At 41.4% G+C, this 22,307-nt stretch overlaps 1 protein-coding gene across 5 annotated transcripts in view; it reads right to left on the minus strand.

The window, feature by feature from the left end:
- The window catches only part of Chek2 (checkpoint kinase 2), a 38,966-nt gene that overhangs the window by 3,972 nt on the left and 12,687 nt on the right, over positions 1 to 22,307 (minus strand). For all 5 annotated transcript variants that reach the window (XM_047562642.1, XM_047562641.1, XM_047562644.1 and 2 more), the window contains 9 exons: positions 21,297 to 21,387; positions 17,438 to 17,546; positions 14,049 to 14,102; positions 10,998 to 11,059; positions 9,007 to 9,106; positions 5,882 to 5,968; positions 4,967 to 5,130; positions 4,628 to 4,743; positions 3,148 to 3,233 (listed from right to left, as the gene is read on the minus strand). In XM_047562642.1, the coding sequence (XP_047418598.1) occupies positions 3,148 to 3,233; positions 4,628 to 4,743; positions 4,967 to 5,130; positions 5,882 to 5,968; positions 9,007 to 9,106; positions 10,998 to 11,059; positions 14,049 to 14,102; positions 17,438 to 17,546; positions 21,297 to 21,387 (869 nt within the window). The remainder of the gene's footprint in view (positions 1 to 3,147; positions 3,234 to 4,627; positions 4,744 to 4,966; positions 5,131 to 5,881; positions 5,969 to 9,006; positions 9,107 to 10,997; positions 11,060 to 14,048; positions 14,103 to 17,437; positions 17,547 to 21,296; positions 21,388 to 22,307) is intronic.

Here is a 22,307-nt window from a genome sequence, read left to right on the forward strand (position 1 = left end):
CAAGCGCTCAGCCCATGCTGGCAGCGCCATCTCATCTGGATTTCCCTCTATACTCCTGGGTGGCCGCAGAGCCTCACTTCTCATGTAGTGTCACTTGCCAAGTCCACCCCTTCTTTCCCCCCATTCCTGTTCACACCACGGTTCCCCCAGGAATGTCCTCCTTGCTTCCCTGCCGCCTGCCTGGTCCACACTCCTCATTCACTCAGAACAAATTCTTCCTGAGCATCTCTAGATACTGGTGACTCTAACAGGCACAGGGGCCTCCCTAGCAGAGGGACCCAGTAAATATTTGAAAATGCTGACTCAGTCACCCCCCACATCGTTGCCAGGTCATGCAGGCTCCGACCGGTTCAGACTACGTGCAAATGTGGGTGCCCAAAGCCCTCTGGGCAGCGGCCCTGCCTCCTCCTGGTTGGGACTATACTCTGCACCTACCCCCATCAACATACAATTACTGAGCCTTGCTCAGTAATGGCTGCAGCCAGCAGCAACTCTGACGCAGACGTCAGCTTCCTAAGGCGAGGACTTATCTTATTCCTCTTTATGTTCATGTTGCCTAACGGTATCTGACACAGGAGCTCATTAACTGTTCTGAAGAATAAATGCATGAATCAACGAAATTACAATGGAATAATGCTAGGATTTAGATAAGTGTCCCTCAAAGGCCCATGTGTGTTGGTCTCCCATCCACAGCACTATTGTGAGGCGGTGAAGCCTCGGAGAGGCGGGGCCTAGTGGGAGGAAGTTAGGTCATTAGGGACATTCCTCAAAGAAGGCTGTGGAACTCCAGTTTCTCACTCTTCCTCTCTCATTTTTTTTCACACTGGCCATGAGGCAAACAGGTTGCGACCAGAAATTCCTGCTAAGACATGCCGCCTCGCCACAGGCCCAAAGTCATGGGGTTCCCTTCAGTCATGGACTAAAACCACCAAAACGGACCTTCCCTCTTTTTAAGTTGATTTATCTCAGGTATGTTATAGTGACAGAAAGCTAACACAAATGCCTTTCTCCTTTAACCCTTCTGTGACCCAAGTCTAGTTAGTGTATTTAAAAAACTCATTATTAGTTTATTAACTCAGTGTTAGCACAGGTTGTAAAGGTTCTTGTGATCACTTTATTTTGTTTAGTTTTGTTTTTTGCAGTGCTGGGGATTGAAACTAATGTTTCACATATGCTAGGCAAGCACTCCACCTATGAGCTACATCTTCAGCCCCCTGGTGGGAGAGTTTTTCTGGAAATGTCCTTCCTTTGAGATGTCCGCAATCTATTCAAAAGTATCAAATCATCCCTTGAAGACAAGAAGGAAGGAATCCTCTATTTCAGGTACTAAACATGAGGCAGAAAGAAGACATAAGGGATGTTCCCCAAACCAGACACTGTTAATGACAAAACAGAGACCACGATTCACATTCCCAAGGCTCAGCCCCCGGCCAAACCCACAAAACCATTTGGCTTCTGAAAAAACACTCAACTTTCCCAAAATAAAAACCTAACCATCACTAACAGATGTTTTAGATAACCTATCTGCAGCCTTGTCCTCATTCAGTGTTGACTCCGCCTTTGGCTACAAAAACAAAATGTGGACCGAAGAGTATTCACAGGAGACCCCTGTGGAAGAGTTGAACTTCACCTTCTTAGTTGTAAGTTTTCTTTTGAGACAAGAAGTACAAGAAAAATAGGCGACGCTGCCTCATAAATTTCAGGCAGACGCAAGCCCCGTTCCTAGGCCTGGCTGGCCAGCTCTATCTTTTCAAGCCCAGCACAGCTTCTCAAACCTCTCCACATGGGGACCCCAAGAGTTTCCCCACTAGGATACATGAAAAGAGCCAAGAGGCGTGTTTCTCTTTTTCATCAAAATTAAATCCCTACATCCAAAGGCACCCTTTGTTTCCAAACTCCTTGTCTCCAAGGTCCTGCTGTTTCAAATCTGTGTGGTCTAATAAATGCTAAATCATCTGACAGATTTCTTCTGGGGAGATTGCTATTTCCATGGCAACGTCCAAAACATACATATCTGGGCTTCCCCCCCCCCCACCTCTGAGGATTTGTTGTTCTCAACCTGAGCTGCCCTGAGCAAAACTGTTAGGTGTAGAGGAGTGGAAAAGAGAATGGGGAACAGCCTTCCCCGAGTCCCAGAAACAGAGAGCTGAGGTCAGACTGCCCAAAGAATTTAGATTAGTCTCTAGCTCAAACTACCTGGTTAGTTAAGTCTGTCATCCCACAGAAAACAGATCAAAAGAAAGTTAATAGAAAGGGGCATGGCCGTGCTGAATGGAGATGCAGGAAACGGAAGATGGGACGTCCATCAAAAACCTGCCTGGGGCTGGGGTTGTGGCTCAGTGGTAGAGCACTTGTCTTGCATGTGTGAGGCACTGGGTTCAAGTCTCAGCACCACATATAAAGAAATAAAATAAAGGTCCATGAACAGCTAAAAAAAATATTAAAGAAAAAAGAAAACTGTTAAAAACAAAACCTTCCTGGTGCTGTGGCTAATTCCAAAACCAAAGAACCTGACAAATCCACCAAAGACTTTCAACTCTGGCAGCTCCAAATGAGGTCAATGCATAATCTACAGGCAGCCACAATTCCCAGCAAGAACAATGAGGTGACGGGGACCTGAGAGACACAGGCGAGGGCCACCAAGGGCATGCCTACTCACCAGGAATAAGAAGTAAGACCCTTCACATGCAATCACTGAGAAATGGCTGGATGCTTCCCAGAGAGGCTGCCATCCTCCAGCTCCTCCAGCTTCCCTGAATTACAGTGGAGGATGGCTGGAGTGCGGCCCAGTCCACTCACCTGCTGGAGCGGGGCGGAGGGAAGGGTGCACAGCTGCGGGTGGGGCCAGAACAACTTGTCAAAGGAACACAGCCAAGTTGCAGATCTGGGGCGACCCAGTGGAACCAGAACAGGCCATGAAGTGAGACTGTCCATCCAAGAGCCATGAGGAACATGGGAAGGTTGAACACCCCAAACACACACACACACACACACACACACACACACACACATACACACACACACACACACACACACACACTATAAACCTACAGTTCAAACCTACAGGTTATGTTTCCACCTCTTCTTCACCTAGCTCAGGGCTCCCTGTGCTTTTTATTATGCAAGTGGGTACTGCCCCACACCCACCTGAAGCCACGGGTGACTTAAGGCTTCTTCTGTCGTAAACCGAGCCTTTGGATCCACGACCAACAGCTTCTTGACGAGATCCAGAGCTAAGGTAACAAGAGAATTGGGCAAACTATAGTGAAAAGGATAAATACACTAAATCAGCAATACTAAAGTATGCCAGAATTAAAGGCCACCATCCAGAAAGAGATCGCCAGGGAGCAAGCAGGCAGTGGGCAGAGGACTATGAACACCCGGAATGGTAATGATGCTCCCCATCTCCCCCTGCTGGGACACCGAAACTTCTCGGCTCCCTGTTCCCTTTCTTGTTGCTGGACTCAAACTAATTAAATGAATTCAAACTAATTAAAGCTGAACTTCTACCCAGTTCTGAGAAATTCAAAATGCACACCCAACTCTCCCTGACACCCCAGGACTGGTAATGAGAGTCCCTCAACCAAAGAGGGGCTCCATGAAAATCTGGCTTGTTGGAAATAAAGCCTGACGACTCCAGCGAGCAATGCAGGTGACTATATATTGCAATAATATTATTCCTTAAGGTATGCCTACATTTAACACAATCCTCTATGTTACTTTACTGGAATTTTAGTTTGTAAGTTTCCACTTTTTCTTCTGGAAGTTGTAAAGCTGCATTTTTAAATTATAAAATACAAAATAACTGACATATGCAGCTTACTCAAAGAAAGTTTATAAAGTTACTTATTGGGCTGGGGATGTGGCTCCGTGGTAGGGCGCTCACCTAGCATGTATGAGGCCCTGGGTTTGATCCTCAGCACCACATAAAATTAAAAACTAAAGATATTGTATCCAACTACAACTAAAAATTATATATTTTTAAAAAGCTACTTATTCGGGGCTGGGGAGATAGCTCAGTCGGTAGAGTGCTTGCCTTGTAAGCACAAGGCCCTGGGTTCGACCCCCAGCACTCCCCCCCCCAAAAAAAAAAAAAAAAGCTACTTATTCTTTTGCACACTAAAATAGGTACCAGACATTTGTGTACATCACGCTTAATGCTCAGAAAAATCATTTAAGGTAAGGACTATGGGGTGGGGGGGGGCGTATCTTTATAAATAAAGAAAATAGATGGGCTGGGGTTGTAGCTCAGTGGTAGAGTGCTTGCCTCGTATGTGTGAGGCACCGGGTTCGATTCTCAGCACTGGATATAAATAAATAAATAAATAAATAAAATAAAGGTCCATCAACAACTTAAAAAAAAATTAAACATAAAAGAAAATAGAAACTCAGAGAAGTTAAATAACTTGCCTAAGGTCACACAGCTAGGAAACAGCAGACCAGGAACTTGAGTTCAATGTGCTGAATAAATAATTTGATAATTTGTTCTACCACTCAAATTCTGTAAGACTAATAGAAACAAAGAACAGACAGGAGAAAAACACCACAGAGTTTGAAAAGACTCCCACCGAGAACACACCCACGTCACAGTAAACCACATATTCTTAAACTCTTTTCGTATCCATACCCTTCTCTGAGACATCTGCCCAGACTTCAGGAATGAAGTTGTATTTTCCACTGGTGATCTGATCCTTCAGTGACACTTGAGTCTTATGCTCAGAGAAAGGTGGATACCCACTAAGGCTTAATATTGGTAGAGAGAAAAAGAGAAAGAAATCAAATGGCATTCTCAGAAGCGTTCAGACATACAGATTTCTTGGTTTCAGCATCACGAAAAATCAAGTTTTCCTTTAACTCGGTGGTCGAAAAGTGACCTAAATTCAACATAAGCTCACTACCTGAATATGGTTATGCTTTCATCTAATTACCTCCAACCAGATTGTGTAGCAATGAAAACTTTTCTTACCAGATAAAAAGAATAACTCCTAAACTCCAGCAGTCCACAGCACGGTTATACCCGGCAGTTCCAATGGAAAGAAGAACCTCGGGAGCCAAGTAAGTGGGGGTACCACATAAAGTTCTCATGAGAGAGGTCTCCCCCAAAATCTTGGACTGCCCAAAATCAGTAATCTAAAATTAAGGACAAAAGGAATAATTTTTAACAATGTCCTAAAACAAAGAGTATCATAGTCTGCCGGTCCCAAAAGACCCGTAAGCTAGGTTAGTTTTTATTGTGCAGTTCATACCTGCGTTTAATCTCAAGTCTACAAACTTGTGTCTTTGTAGGTTCTGGAACTTAATTTTGCACAAAATCCTTGAACTTATAAGGAACTTGAAGAATCAGGTTTTCCGGTTTATCTATGTTCTTTGTAACCTTATAGAAAGTTTGTAAGGTCTATCACAAATACCCTAGCATTTTAGGTAAGTTACACAATTCTTCTGAGATCCTAGGTGCTCAAACTTGACTACAACATGGAATATCTGCGGAGGTTGAGGAAAAATTCTTGTACCTGGGTGCTACTCTCAGATTCAGAGATGCAGCTTGGGTGCTTTGAGATATATAAAGATTTATTTATTTCCTTATTTATTTTTTTTAATTCTAACAGGAGATTCTAAAAGGAAGCTGGGCTTGAGAAGGAATTCATTCATCTGTTTAGACCCCTCTGAGCACAAGGTGGCTTGTATAGAGCGGAGCTCAATAAATGCTCATTAGACTCCAGAGAAATGTTAACCTGATCTCTAAAACAAATGCTAAAAGTGCAAACATCAGATTCTCAGTCTTGTCTCTCTCTCTCTCTTTTTTTTTTGGCTTTCATTTTTCAAATAAGGAATTAAAAGACACTTTCTACTGGAATGCTCACATACAGAACATAACTTGTACCTTTATAAGACAGTCCTCTTCTTGAGATGACAGTAAAACATTCTCTGGCTTTAAATCCCGATGTATAATGCCATTTTCGTGAAGGTACTGCACAGAAAGGGAGGCATAACCCTTAGATTTATATTTTCCAGGAAGTCCTTTTTTTTTTTTTTAATGTGAAATCAATTTTGTTGGTAATTTAAAACCTGCCCACACTGACTTAAAAACAAGACAGATTGCATTGACTTATAACTGGAAATTCAAAAGTAGAGTGAGGTCAGCAATTTAGTTAAGGATCTGGTTCCTCTTCTCTCTTTTCTACTACACTAGCGTCTCTGTGTGTGTATGTGTGTAGATTTGTCTTAGGAATGGTTCTTACCTATTTGAAAGATGACTACCAGCAAAAGACATTTTTCTATCTCATTTAGGAAGAAGAGAAAGAATGGTATCCCATCTCTCTTCAAGGGACAATACAGAATATTCCCAGAAACTCGAATTTTCCTCTCCTCTGAAATGGGTACTAGCCTATCCTAAAAGAATCACTGATAGAAGGAATGATATTTCCCTAAAGAAATCAGATTCTAGCGGGTGGGGTTGTGGCTCAGTGGTAAAGGGCTTGCCTACTAGCACATGTGAGGCACTGCGATTGATCCTTAGCACCACAAAAAAATAAACAAAATAGTTATAAAAATACATTTAAAAAAAGAAATCAGATTCTACCTTTGACTTGAGGTAAACTGCAAAAACTATACTGCTATTTTTTATCAGGGGGAGAATATCAGGAAGTCAATAACAGTATTCAGTAAACTAAGTCTTTTAAAAAAAAATGGAAAAATGAAAACAGCAACTGAGGACAAAAAAGTTTATATTTCACAATTCAAGAAAACAAATATCCATTCACATTGACAGAAACATAAGGTGTTTAATTCAATAAAATTTAAATGACTAGGGCTGGGGAGGTAGCTCAGTCGGTAGAATGCATGCCTTGTAAGCACAAGGCCCTGGGTTCCATTCCCAGCACCCAAAAAAAAAAAAAAAATTTAAATGACTGATATAAAATATCTTGAGAATACACCAAAATAAAAACAAAAAAATTCCACCAAAATGATATCCCAGTCCTCAGAATATTTTTAAAGTGATTCTATAAAACATATATTTGCAGATTATCTGTTTAAATACCCAGTTAGCCTATTCTGACATGCAGACTGACTTCAGTCTTTGAAAACTATCGTCTAAAATAACAAAAAAGAACTAACACAGAAACATCAACATACTGTCAGACATCTTTTCTTTTTTTCTTTGTTTTTGTTTTTGGTACTGGGGATCTACCACTGAGCCACATCCCCAGGGCTTTTTATTTTTTATTTTGAGACAGAATCTCACTATATTGCTGAGGCTGGCCTTGAACCTGCCATCCTCCTGTCTCAGTCTCCCAGGTTGGGATTACAGGCAGGGACTACCAGACCCAGCATTTCTTTAGAAAACAAAAATGTCAAGTATGAAAAAAAAATTTTTTCTTTAAATTAAAAAAAAAGTCTCATATCCATTGATCTATATAGTCAATTCATTGTAATATTCTTGATCAGTTAATAGAAGAGGGAATAAACCAATAAGGGCGATAAGCACTAGGCAGGTGATAGTCACCATTCAAAAGGGCTTGAGGGCTGGGGTGAACTCAGGGATACAGCACTTGCCTAGCCTGCAGGAGGCCCTGGGTTCCATCCCAGCATGAGAAATCAAAACAAAACCAAAAAGGGGGGCCAGGTGTGGGGGGCTTATGATCGTGGATTCCAGTGTTCTCTGGATGTCCCTCTGGGCCAGAGGCAAAATTCTCACACTTCCAGCAGGAAATTAATCTGATGAAACCTTCAAAGTCAAACCCAGGTGAACCTAGCCCAGAAAAATTTCCCTCAATCATCACCCAATACAAGAACTGCTCCCAGTCAGGCACAGTGGCACCTGCCTACAATCCCAGCAACTCAGGAGGCCGAGGCAGGAGGATCACAAGTTCAGCCTCAGCAACTTACTTAGTGAGGCCCTAAGCAACTTAGTGAGATCCTGTCTCAAAATAAAACATAAAAAGGGCTGGGGATGTGGCTCTGTGTTTAAGTGCCCCTGGGTTCAATCCCTGGTACAAAAACAAACAAACAAACAAACAAAAAACGCTGCTCCCTCCACTGCATTTATAGCACAGAGTGAGTTTTCAAGAAAAGAAATCCTGATGGGAAATCACCATAACCAAATTTGCTTGGAAAACGGAAAATGATGATATTCCTCAAAGCAAAGTGCCACCAACAGCTCCTCCATCAACACTTTCACTGAACAGAGAAGGCCAGGCACGTTCCTCCCCCACCTGTCCTCTCCTTGTCCAAGATGCTGCATCTGAAGGGAACGGAGTACCGGGCCATGAAGAGCATACCCTGTCCCACTCACCCCAACTTGCCCACCCTGCCCTGAAATGTGCCCAGTTCCCACTGTGAGATTTGGGGCCGGGGGAGGTTCCTACAAAGACAAGGCAGACGTAGTTTTACGGTTTAGACATGAAGTGTTTTGTGTGAGACAATGTAAAAAGGTTCAAAGGTGAAATGACTGGGTTAAGATAGCCTCAAAAATAATCAGTGTATTACTCCACTGTCAGGGATCAACTGGGTGGTACCTGGAGGCAGGTAGGGTGTGGCTAGAGGAGGTAGGTCATGCCTTTGGGGTATATATTTTGTCCCTGGTGAGCAGAGCTCTCTCTGCTTCCTGGTGGCCATGTCTTGAGCTGCTTTACTCCTCCACAGCCTTCCACCATGATGTTCTCCCTCATGTTGGGTCCAGAGAAAAGGAGCCAATGGTCTATGAACTTAGACCTCCAAAACTGTGAGCCCCCAATAAACTTTTCACCCTCTAAAATTGTTCTTGTCAGATCTTTTATTCACAGTGGTGAAAAAGTAGGTTAAAACAGGTAGAAATCAATTTCCCTCCAGAAAGTCCTCCAAGCTAAAGAGAGGAGGCACGAGACTGTATTATTTCTCTAGTTCGCTTTTTTACTGTCTCTGAACTTCACAGTAAGAGCTTTATCATTTGAGTCAGAGGGGTAGGAAGGTAAGGTAAGTCCACCTAACAGGAAGTAGGTTGTCACAACGATTGAAGGCTTCTCTCACCTGTACAGCCAAGAGCATCTGATAAAAATAGAGTTTGCAGGTAGCTTCTTTCAGTCGTTTATTCCCCACCACCCGGTCAAAGAGCTCTCCTCCTTCCATCCTGAAACACAGACAAAGCAGCGTGTTCATTCCTGGAGGAAAACTCACTCGGGTGGCAAAAAAGACAAAGCAAACTCATTCAGACTAGCACAAAGCTGCCATGTTTTTCACCCTTGGCTCACATTATTAGAGCTAATGGGCTGATAAGGCTCATGCACCATCAGATGTCGCCACGGGAAGTAAGGAACAAGAGGGAGGAGTGGGCAGTGGGAACTGCTAACACCTGGGAAACGCTAAGGTCTGATTCGCTACCCTGGAGGCAGGCCAGGGGCTGGCACGCTAATCACGCACCCTGTGGGATCTGGAGACAGATGTGGAAGAGCAAGCCGGAGCTTACACTCAAGACAAGTGGAGTCTGAACCCCGACCCCGCCACCTCCTAGCTAGAGGATTTGGGGCTATTTAATCTCTCTGAGCTTAAAAAATGGGAGTAACACCACATGCTGTCATGGTGGGTGTAAAACGTAAGAAATGATGGACATAGATAAGGCACCTGGCACAGGGCTCAGCATGTTATTCAAATGTGCGGATTCAGTTTCCTTTTGTTTCAAGTGGGTCTAACAATAGAATCCCACCTGTGACATGTAAGTAACCTGTAAGATCATTATGAGGGACCAATGAGCCAGTCCACGTAAAGTGCTTGTTTAGCTCACAGTTAAGTGCTTAGTAAGTATCAGCTACTATTATTGTACTATTATCACCATTATTAAACTTGTGTCAGTCAGGGAACAATCTCCTCTTTGGTAGCAGCAGATATCCCCTGAAGCACCCTGGGACCATCCATCTCTCCCAGTGCTATGACCAGGACTGCTGTTTATGTCTTTTTTTCCTTTTTTTTTTCTTTTTGTTGGCTGGGGGAGTACTGGGCATTGAACCCAAGAGCACCCTAAAACAGAGTTACATCCCCAGCCGGCTTCATTTTTTATTTTCAGACAGGGTCTTGCTAAATTGCTCTTGCCACTCAATCTGCATAGCCACCATTTTTCAGCCAAGAACAAAGCATTCCATGCCTGTTACAACAGCTGCTTCCAGAAACACTGTAAATTTATGCAGGAATAGACATAAGACAGGCCTCTTCCAGGAATGACACAGGAAATTATTTTGGTTACACCAAAGAAGATAGGACATCCTGCCCATGAAGTAAAGCAGCAAAACACTGAAAGATACTCAGGCACCACCATGCCACCAGGTCCCAACAGCTTAAGTAGGAAGGGTCACCCAAAGTGGGTATTTTTAAAGTAATAACATAAACCCATGTCGATGCTGGGCATGGTGGGCACACACCTGTAATCCCAGCATCTCAGGAGGCTGAGGTAGGAGGATCATATGTTGAGGCCAGCCTCAGCAACACAGCAAGACCCTCAGCAACTCAGTGAGAACCTGTCTCAAAATGAATAAAAAGGGCTGGGGATATAGCTCAGTGCTCTGCATTCAATCCCCATTATTAAAAAAAAAAAAAAAAAAAAAATTGACCCCTGTCAAGTATCCAGATGTGCCAAGCACTCTGCGGAGGCTTTCCATCCCTCACAGCAAGTAAACCTCTCAAGGGCTTTGGTCATGGGGGTATCATTATAATCTGCATTAATGCTAAGAAAATGAGACTCAGAAGGCAAAAGAAACTCACCCATGGAGTGGTCAACGAGTCACCTGCAGAGTAGAGTTTAAACCCAGAACTCAAGATGCAGACTAGAATCGCATGCTACCTGCCTTTGGAAATGCTGGGCAGCTTCTAGAATTAACACTGCCCAGACATGCATAAACACTTTGGGGATCCCACTTTCACATACTTACACTGAGGGTCCCCAGCATGAGAAAGGCGAGCCTACATACAATTCTATGTTGGCTTATAAACATTTAAATGAAAATGTTAAGTTCAAAACATTTACTACTTACAATTCCAAAACAATGTAATAATCCTCTGCATCAAAAAAGTTTTTAATCTTGATGATGCAAGGCTAAAAAAAGAGAGGAAAGAATGAAAACGAGTGAGAAACTCCCAAGAAGGAAACCACAAAAGCCACAGAATTTGAGATATCTGCCCAGGGAGTCAGGAAGACCAGGATCAGGCGTTGGCCCACTGTGTCTGGATGTTTTGAAGTTCAAGAGAAGGGGTAAGGCGGAACGGAATCTAGCTGACTCCTTCGTGAGAAAACGTGTAAGAGACGGTTCACGCTGCCATGTCAGTGAGGAACGAGCTCACATTTCACGTGAGGATGTCCCACTGAGGGACGAAAGCTGATCTCTTGCCAGCCCTCCTCCTCTCTGCCCTAAGACAGAAGCACTCAGGAACCAGGTGTCACTCAGACAAGAAGTATGAATGAAAAAGCAGGCCAGGTACAGAAGCCAAATCCAGCTCCACTTTTGGAAAACCAGGGGAATGGACCCCATGGGACAGAATCCTCTTCCCACTTTACCAAGGAAAGAGGAAATTTCTAATTTCATAAGAACCTTCTGTTTAAGTTAAATGGTTTTTAAAATTATTTTCTAGTTGTAGATGGACACAATACCATTATTTTATTTATTTATTTATTTATTTATTTATTTATTTATTTATTTATTTATATGTGGTGCTGAGGATCAAATCCAGTGCCTCACACATGCTAGGCAAATGCTCTACCGCTGAGCCTCAATCCCAGCCCTGTCATTTCAAAAGAACTTTTTTATTATTATCTGGCAATTGAACTCAGAGGCACTCAACCACTGAGCCACATTCCCCAGTCCTATTTTGTATTTTATTTAGAGGTAGGGTCTCACTGAGTTGCTTAGCACCTTGCTTTTGCTGAGGCTGGCTTTGAACACTCGATCCTCCTGCCTCAGCCTCCTGAGCCACTGGGATTACAGGCGTGCGCTGCTGTGTCTGGCATAGGAACTTTTAAGCACACTTGGACGTGGGGGACAGAGACACACACTTATGGATGAGAGTTACGACCTCTGACCAAGGCAGACAGCACAGAACATTGAAGGCAAGGAAGGTAGTATTGTAGTTTTAAAAATATGTACTTAATATTATGGCTTTACACTTAGCACAGCTATTGTTTCACAATAGACAGTCAACTTCAGGTGGCGCCTGCCTGTCATCCCAGCTAGTGAGGAGGTGGAGGTCCTAATGTCTGAGGTCTCACGCTGCATCTTCCATATCTACCTCCTCACAAGGCTGTGAGCTCTAGGAGGACAGAGAAAGGAAACTATTGCCCACCACAGTGTCTTCATTCACCAGACACTACATGGACAGAGCCCAGTCTGACTGATCTTTCTAGGCCCAAAACCCAGCATGGTGGCTGGCACACAAGAGATACTCAGATGCTACCAAGAAAACACATCGAAAAACCATACCCCGCCCACAGAGGTCAGACTCTGCAGCCAGCTTGCAGCCCTGGAACATAAGGCAAGGAGAGCTGAGCTGTGAACAAACGCGTTCCCGGCTCCTTGCCTGTGATCACTGTGATCTACTTGACTCTACTCTGCTATTGTCACGATGAAAATACTGACTACTCCTTGTTGTATTATAGTAAATGGAATCGAGAAGAAAAGAAGAGCTAAAATCTTCATGTCCCATAACAGGAAGACAACAGGCTATTTAAAATGGATAAACCAAGAAACATGGTTGCTGGGTGCGGTGGCGCACGCCTGTAATCCCAGCGGCTCAGGAGGCTGAGACAGGAGGATCAAGAGTTCAAAGCCAGCCTCAGCAACTTAGCGAGGCCCTAAGCAACTCAGTGAGATCCTGTCTCTAAATAAGATACAAAATAGGGTTGGGGATGTGGCTCAGTGGTTGAGGGCCCCTGAGTTCAATCCCCAGTACCAAAAAAAAAAAGAAAAGGAGACAATGGTTTATGCATATTGTGTAGACATATGGAGGCAAATTTTAGCAAAAAGCCAAGACTTTTAAATGTTTATAGAGAGGATTAGGAGGAATAGGACTTGCTGGTTTGTGCAAAATATTAATACTATTCGACTCTTTAGATTATGAACTTGTGATGTCTTGGCCAAAGCATGTGTGAAACCCTGAGTTCAATCTCCAGTACCACCCAAAAAAATAAGTGAATAAATAAATAATTCAGGTATTATCAAATTTACTAAAATTAGCTTTGTCTTTACAAACATAATAATCAATTGATCAATTCTCTATAAGACAGAATAACTCTGATCAAGAATAATTCAGGGGCCGTGTTGTGGCTCAGGGGTAGAGCAATTGCTTAGCACGTGTGAGGCACTGGGTTTGATGCTCAGCACCACACAAAAATAAATAAATAAAATACAGGTATTGCCAGGCACGGTGGCACACACCTTTAATCCCAGGAGCTCAGGAGGCTGAGGCAGGAGGATTGAGAGTTCAAAGCCAGACTCGGCAAAAGTAAGGCCCTAAGTAACTCAGTGAGACCCTGTCTCTAAATAAAATACAAAATAGGGTTGGGGAGGTGGCTCAGTGGTTCAGTAGCCCTGAGTTCAATTCCCGGTGCCAAAAATAAATAAATAAATAATGAAGATATTGTGTCCATCTACAAGTAAAAAAAGAAAATTTTAAAAAAGAAAAGAATAACTCAGGCTGGACACGGTGGCACACACCTATAGTTCCAGCACTCAAGAGTCTTAGGCAGCAGGACAGTTTGAGCCCAGGAGTTCATGGGACCAGTGTGGACAACATAGCAAGATCCCATCTTTGAAAAAAAAAAGAAGAATAAGAAGAGGAACTCAGGAGAAATGTCATGAAGTAATTATTTAACCATGAAATCTTTATGCAGTATTGCCCTCTCAAAATTTTGGAGTTAAACCCTTCCAAGCTAAATGAGAGCTAGGAGCATGCATGACCGTGTGCATGTGCACGCATGTAGAAATTAAAGAATCCAGGCTAATGTTAATTTATCTATTGAAATACTTCACATTCTTCCCATATTTTGACATATATGAACTTAAATATGAGACATATTTTACAACAATACTTACGTGATTTAGTTTTTTCAAAATTTCTATTTCAGTTTCAACATTGAGAGCTGGATCCTTTGATAAACAGGAAAACATTAGAGTTTATTAACAATAATAATAATGGCCAATATTTTTAAAATGTTAACATTAAACTTAATTGCCTACAGGTGGCCTGAGTTCCAAACCAGGTTGTATTTATACAAAGAAATTCAAACCCAAAAAACAATGAATTAAATAACTCACCTAAAATCATTTTAGAAAAGTACATGGCAAATTATAAGCATTCAATAAACATCCAGACCCTCTGCTAAGCTCTTTATTCATGAGAATCACCTCACATAAGCCTCATAATCCCCAAATTAAGTAGATTCTAAAATTACTCCCATTTTATAGATGGAGAAACTGAGGTTCATAAAAGGGAACACATTACCCCAGTTCTACTGCCAGAAGCAAGTTATGTTTCCATTGTTTGCATCTGTCACTGGCAAGTTCTACTTGTCTCATTAATTATGGAGTTATTTACAGTTATAAAAATCATGAGAGAACTGGGTTCAGTGGCATACACCTGTAATCCCAGCAGCTCGGGAGGCTGAAGCAGGAAGATCGAGAGTTCAAAGTCAGCCTCAGCAACTTAGGGAGCCCTAAGCAATCTAGTGAGACCTTGTCTCAAAATAAAAAATACAGGGCTGGGGAGATAGCTCAGCTGGTAGAGTGCTTGTCTCGCAAGCACAAGGCCCTGAGTTCGATCCCCAGTACCAAAAAAAATAAAAAATAAAAAATACAATATGGGCTGGGGATGTGACTCCATGGCTAAGTGCAGCCCTGAATTCAACCACTGATGAAAAGAAAAGACAAGACCATGAACGAGAAGGTGTTTAATTAAACTGTATGAAGAAAATGTCAAGTCAAATTTCTAATAAGTGAGCAGAAAAAAGTTCCAACTTCAACTGTAGGCTGACATGTTTCTTCGAGAGGAGCCAGACAGCCTGGCAAGCACCTGCAGACCCAGCTACTCAGGAATTCAAGGCCAACCTGAGCAACATGGCAAGGCCCTGTCCCCATCCCATCCCTTCCAAGAAGAGAGCAAGTTGAGTTGCGTAACTCAACTTCCCGGTTACACCCTCCACAAGCAAAGAAGATGGAGAGTGACATATTTATGTATAATGGACTTCCACTAAGAAACCCCAGATGCTTAATTTTTAAAGCCTGCCTCTTCCTGTAAGCCGTTTCACTCATTACCACACAGCATGTACAAACTCTGAAAATAGAGAGATCATGAAGAGTCCAACAGGATTCAAAGAATGAAACAAAGAAGTAAAATTTTACTGTTTTAACAATCTGGTAGATGTTTTCTTGTCCCCAGAATGGGAAGCAAATCTAGAATCACAGTTTTAGGAAAAGATCTATATCAAGTGAACACAGAAAGGAAATTCCTCTTGCCGTGTAAGAATGGTATTGTCTCGGGGGGAAGAAAAAGATCTTTTAAGAATGTTAAAATATAATACCCAGAAACAGCTGGCCACAAAGGAAAATAGGATTAGAGGTTTTTCTATCACTTTGTGGAGTCATGTGTAGACAGATCAATCAATATCATTTGTCTACATCACGTATATAGTTAATGTGGACTATAGAAAATGTCAGAAAATGAATAGCTACTATGGAGAAATAATTTCAATACTTGAAAATTTAAAAGTCTGTAACTAAGGGCTGGGATGTAGGTCAGAGGTAGAACACTTCCCTAGCATGCACAAGGCCCCAAGTCCCCCCAGCACCACAACAAAGAAAAATAAGTCTCCAACTAATCCAGAAATATAGAGATACTCACTGCACATCACCCAAAAGAGCAAAAAACTGGGAATCACCTAAATGATCAATCAGAGAAATGGCTGAGTGAATTATCATAAAGTTGGGACGGTTCCCTCTTTGAGCATGACTTTGACAACTTCTACAAATCTGTCCCCAGGATCATCCAGAGGCTCCTCACAGCCTCCCAACTTAAACGTTCAAGAGGCAAAGCACAGCCAAAGCTGCTTTCTGCCGATGCTCTGGACCACCCTACTACCTTCTGGGTCACACGAGCTGTGAAAGGCTTGGATAAGGCTTGGGAAACAAATGCGCATTCTACCACTCTTTGCCCTCAGGTTTTATCATCCTTTAAAACTTGAGTTAGGGTTGGGGATATAGCTCAGTTGGTAGAGTGCTGGCCTTGCATGTACAAGGCCCTGGGTTCAATCCCCAGCACCACAAAAAGAAAAGAAAGGAAAAAAAAAAAAAAAAAACTGGGGAGTTACAAAGAAGATCATCAATTTGTAGGATGAGCCCAAATAATACATTCTTTTGAAGTTGCTAAGCATTTTATATTTTTGACATCTGTTGTCAAAATCAATGTTCAGAATACAGTATAGCCCTCAGGAGAGGCTAGAACCCTATAACTCTGAACAATTTTCATTTCTGCTCTAACCTAAGAGTTGCTTAATGAACTCTTTGAAAGGACTGCACACCAGAAGTAAAAATCATGATAAAAGTTGATGAACTGAAGAATCAATCATAAAAAGGGAGGATGTGCTTAGGATAAAGTCTATGCTGTCTGCATTCATGGAAAAGCAGAATACCAAGCTGCATATACGATACAATTAAAACCATCGAAAAACATGAATTTATATGAACCAAGAAAGAAGAGAAATGAAAACTGAAAACAGTTGTAGGACTATAAGAGCAGAATTATGACTAGATTTTTTTTTCCCCTCTCACTCTCTAATTTCAAGAATTGTAAAAACAATCTTGTAACAACTCTGAACTGGAAGAAAGAAACAATCAAAAATTATTAGAGCTAAATTATCTATAAGAAACAATTTCTACATTAAACAAAAGATACTTAAAATTTTCAATGATCTTTATTTGGTGGGGGATGGGTATGGGGGATTGAACCCCAGGGGCATCAACCACTGAACCACATCCTCAGCCCTCTTTATTCTTTATTTTGTGACAGGGTCTCGCTAAGTTGCTTAGCACCTCGCCATTGCTGAGGCTGGCTTTGAACTCTTGATCCTCCTGCCTCGGCCTCCCGAGCTGCTGGAATTACAGGCATGCACCACAGTGCCCAGCTCAATGTTCTTGGATGGTCACAAATTACTATGTCTGAGCAGTCAATTGCTCCTGAGATTGAAGTGTCACTTCACAACGATTTTGGGGAATGGCATGAAGAAGCTATAAAGAGCTGCAGCTGGGCGATCTTGAGTTCAAAGCCTGTCTCAGCAACTTAGTAAGGCCCCCAAGCAACTTAGCCAGATCCTGTGTCAATATAAAAAAATAAAAAGGGCTGGGGACGTAGCTCAGTGGTTAAGCACCACTGGGTTCAACCCACTGTACCAAAAAAAAAGAGTTACATAGCCAGAAACACAGGTACTTACTGCCTCTCTTGAAGAGCCAATAGCAAATTTCCTTTTGCTGATGATCTTTATGGCAACTTTCTTACATGTTTTCCTCTCAAAAGCCAGCTTTACCTCTCCACAAGCACCACTAGAAGGAAAACATAGTGATCTGGGGGATGTTTTTAATCATGAGACCCACCATGTCCAAATATTCCTCCACTTCAGAAGTTAAGATGGTCAGTATAGACAACCCGTTTATTGTCCCTGTTTTCAGAGGACATGGTGAAACCTCACCAAATGCAAAATGTCAAGGGTATAAGTGGATGTGGGCTGTTCAACAACACTGAGTCAGCTCCCAATACCAGTTTTGAGTTGATACAGACTTAAGTCATATTACAGTCCCAAATTGTAAAATGAGCAGAAAGACTAAAAAAAAAAAAAAAGAGAGAGAAATTTATCTCAGAAATCAGAAAAACATCCACTTCAAGAGTCATCCCTGGTCAAAAAGGAACACTCAAAACAAGAAAAAGAAAACAATCTGCAAATGAATTATTTTCACTGGTACATTTCTGTCCTCGTTGTCTGTCTTAAAAGAAAAGTGAGGGGCTAGAAAGGTGGCTCAGTGTAGAGGGCTTGCCTAGCATGTGCAAGACCCTGGGTTCCATTTCCAGATCTCTAGCACCAGGAAGAAAAAGAAAAAAAAAAAAGGAAGAGCAGTTGGGCATGGTAGGCACATGCCTGTAATCTCAGCAATGGAAGGCTGAGGAAGGAGGATCACAGTGTGAGGCCAGCCTCGGAACTCAGTAAGACCCTCAGCAACTCAGTGAGATCCCATCTCAAAATATAAAAGGACTGGGGATGTAGCTCAATGGTAAAGCACCCCTTGGGTCCAAAACATAAAGGAAAGTACATAAGCAGTAACAAGAAGTGCTTTCTACATCATATCCAAAAGTATTGCACAATTAACTGGGATACTACTAATGAGGAAGGAATGCTTATCCAGGATGTTAGGCAACACAAACTTAATCCTAAGTAGGATCTGTTCTCCAAAGCCTGGGTCAGCCCAAGGTAACAACTATCAAAGTATCAATCATCCATTATCTGCCTGAAGTGGATTATTGGTCTATTATAACTACCATTGGTACTGAAGGAGTGAAGTGGGGGTTTACCAAGACTTTTTTTTTTTTCTTTTATCAAATATACATGACAGGTCTGGTGCAACAGCGCTCACCTATAGTCCTAGCAGCTTGGGAGGCTGAGACTGGAGGATTGTGAGTTCAAAGACAGCCTCAGCAAAAGCAAAGGACTAAGCAACTCAGTAAGACCCTGTCTAAAAATAAAATACAAAATAGGGCTGGGGATGTGTCTCAGTGACCAAGTACCCCTGAGTTCAATCCCTGGTATAAAACACTATATATACATGACATGCAACCACTAATCTGTTTCTGTCTCTACGGATCTGCCTATTCTGAATATCTCACATCAGTGAAATCACATCCTACGTGGCCTTTTGTGTTTGGTTTCACTTACCATGTTTTCAATTTCATCTATGCTGTAACATCTACCAGCACTTTATTCTTTTTTTTTTTTTTTTTTTTTTTGAGACTGGATCTCGGGCTGGGGAGATAGCTCAGCTGGTAGAGTGCTTGCCTCACAAGCACAAGGCCCTGAGTTCAATCCCCAGTAACGCAAAAAAAAAAAAAAAAAAAAAAGATAGAGACTGGATCTCGCTATGGTCTCAAACACATAACTCAAGTGATCCCCCCATCTCAGTCTCCCAAGGAGCTGAGACGTACACTCAGGTCACACACAGGTGTGTAGCATAGGCACCTGGCTACTTCATTCCTTCTTTTATATTTAAAATGGACATGTTCTGTAATTGATTGTGGTGATAGTTTCACAATTTTGCGAATATACTAATTTTAAACCCAGGGGCGCTTAACCATTGAGCCACATCCCCAGCCCTTTTTTATATTTTTATTCAGAGACCAGGTCTCACTGAGTTGCTTAGGACCTTGCTAAGTTGCTGAGGTTGGCTTTGAACTTGCAATCCTCCTGCCTCAGCCTCCCAAGCTGCTGGGACTATAGGTAGGTGACACCATGCTCAGCTTCATTCTTTCTTATAATTGAATGATCTACTATTAGGTGGAAATACCACTTCTCTTCTACCCAGTCATCTTTTGGTAGACATTTATTTGGGTGTTTCCACCTTTTGTGAATAGTTCCTTAAAGTATAAGCACAAGCAACAAAAGAAAAACAGAAACATGAGACTTCATTATGGTGATAGAGCTGTTATAAACATTTGTGTACACGTTTGAACACCTGTTTCTCATTTGGGGGCATCTATATACACAGAAGGAGAATGTCTGGGTCATACAGCTAATTCTATATTTAATTTTTGAGACCAAACTATTTTTTCACAGAGCTCGTAGGAGCTTACATTCTCAACAGCAGTGTATGGGATTCTAATTTCCCCGCATCCTCACAAACATTTTTAACTACTTATTACGGCCATCCTGGGGGGTGGGTGTGAATTGGTATCTCAATGTGGTGTTTGTGTTCTGATGGTACTGGGGATTGAACTCTGGGGATGCTCTACCATTGAGCTGTATTCCCAGCCCTTTCTATTATTTATTATTTATTTTGAGACATGGTCTCACTAAATTGCCCATAGTAGCCTCAAACTTGTGATCCTCCGGCCTCAGCTCTTCAAGTTCTTGGGATGACAGGGGTGCACCACCATGCCCAATCTCAATACCAACTTCTAGTTCAGTAAATATCAGCAGATTTAAGCCACAGAAACCTAAGCTCTTTGTGGTCCTTCATGGTTTATTATTATTTTTTAATTGTTTTTCAGTGCCTGGAATAAAGCCCTGGGCCTTGCTCACGCTAGTCAAGTGTTCTCCCTCTGAGCTGCATTCACAGCCCTGGTTGTCTGTAATTTTTAAGAGCATAAGGGATCTGATCTTTTTTTTTTTTTTTTTTTGCGGTGCTGGGGATCGAACCCAGGGCCTTGTGCTTGCAAGGCAAACACTCTACCAACTGAGCTATCTCCCCAGCCCAAGAGCATAAGGGATCTGAAACTAAAAATTCTGAGAACTCTGCCCAAGGTTACATTCAACAGTTGTATTACTTCATGTTCCAAAATGGTACACATTTTGAACAGTGCAGAAATACAATAATTATGTGTTTTGGGAAGGTGATGGAAATGTTCTGTAATTGATTATAGTGATAGTTTCACAATTCTGTGAATATACTAAAAATCACTAAATGGCAGATTTCATTATGCTGGAAATTGAACCCAGAATCTCAAGCTAACTTATACACCTGATTTAATAGGGTGAATTAGGGCTGGGCATAGGGTAGAGTGCTGGACTACAATGCTTGAAGGAGCCCCGGACAACAAAAACAAAAAATAAAATACCAACAAAAGGCCAAATTACATGGTATATTAATTACAGCTCATTAAAAGCTACTTTTAAAAAGTTATCATCAAGCCTGGTATGGTAGTGAATGCCTGTAATCCTAATGACTCAGGAGACTGAGGCAGGAGGATCTCAAACTTGAGGCCAGTCTCAGGAACGTAGTGAGGACCAAAGTAACTTAGTGAGACCCTATCTCTAAATTAAAAAACTAAAAGAGGTGGGGGTATAGTTCAGTGTTAAAGTACCCTGAGTTCAATCCCCAGAATCAAAAAAAAGTTAGCATTAATAAAATTTGTAAGGTAAAAGTTCATTTCAATTGATCATCATCAAATCAATCACTAATATACCTATCACAAATAGTTTCCCTATATTATGAACAGATTATGAATATCATAAAATCAGAAATGAAAAACCAATGACAAATATATAGGAAAAAAGTGAACTTCAATTTACATAAGAAAAAAAAGTTTACCTTCCAAGAGTTTTTGACATGATGTATTCATCTCTTAATTCCTTAGGATAAACTGACTGATCATCTACAGTCAGATCCAAAAATACAAAAACTAAGGGGATAAAAAGGGCAGAAATGTGCTTATTAATTCATACAACTAGAAAATTAATTCTAAAATTTAGTTTAATGGAGTAGAAGACAATTGTCTTTGATTATATCTACCACATAACCCTAATGGAATTATTTAGCTAGACTAAGGCATGTTATAAAACTCTTGAGAAATGATAATCAAATGTCATCCTTCAATGGAAATACACAGCATCAAGCTCACAACAGTACAGGAAACCCATAACGTAACTACTGTTCATATTCATTGACCTCAGAGTATTAGTTAATTGCACTAATATAAAATTCTCATGCAGATCACCACAGGCCCAGAATCAAAAAGCAATTAATTTAAAACTAGGCTAGTACTAACCACAGTCCTACTATCTTCTTTCAGACATTTCTACCTTTACCTATCTGGTATTTTATGGTACAAACCATCTTGAACCTATTTGGAAAGTTAAAGAGCATTGTCTAAACTAATCCCTTTTATTTCTTCATTTTTAAAGCTACATCTCAAAAAATAAAATCAGTCATTTAGGATGATTCAAGATGGCAGATTAAGAGGACACATTCCTAGTTGCTTGAACCCAAGCCGCAGGAGTACTGCTTCCCAGCGAGTGCTTGGGATTAAACCCAGGACTTTGTGTGCGAGGCCAGCACTCTCCCACTGAGCTACACCCCTGACCTCACATTTTACTTGGACTTAATATATAATTTATACTAAGTTGCATGTAATATAAGAAATCTGTAACACTACATTTCCACTTCTCCCATCCACACTTTCTAGCATTATCATCATATGTTTTAAAGTTACATGTTCAAAATATCCCCGAATATAACATTTGCATTGAAAATAGATAAAACTACTCATTTAATAATTTGACAATCCTATTAACACCAAATGTTCGTTCAGTTATGAAACAT

This window comes from Sciurus carolinensis, chromosome 8, assembly GCF_902686445.1.
Source record: "Sciurus carolinensis chromosome 8, mSciCar1.2, whole genome shotgun sequence".
Classification (NCBI taxonomy): domain Eukaryota; kingdom Metazoa; phylum Chordata; class Mammalia; order Rodentia; family Sciuridae; genus Sciurus; species Sciurus carolinensis.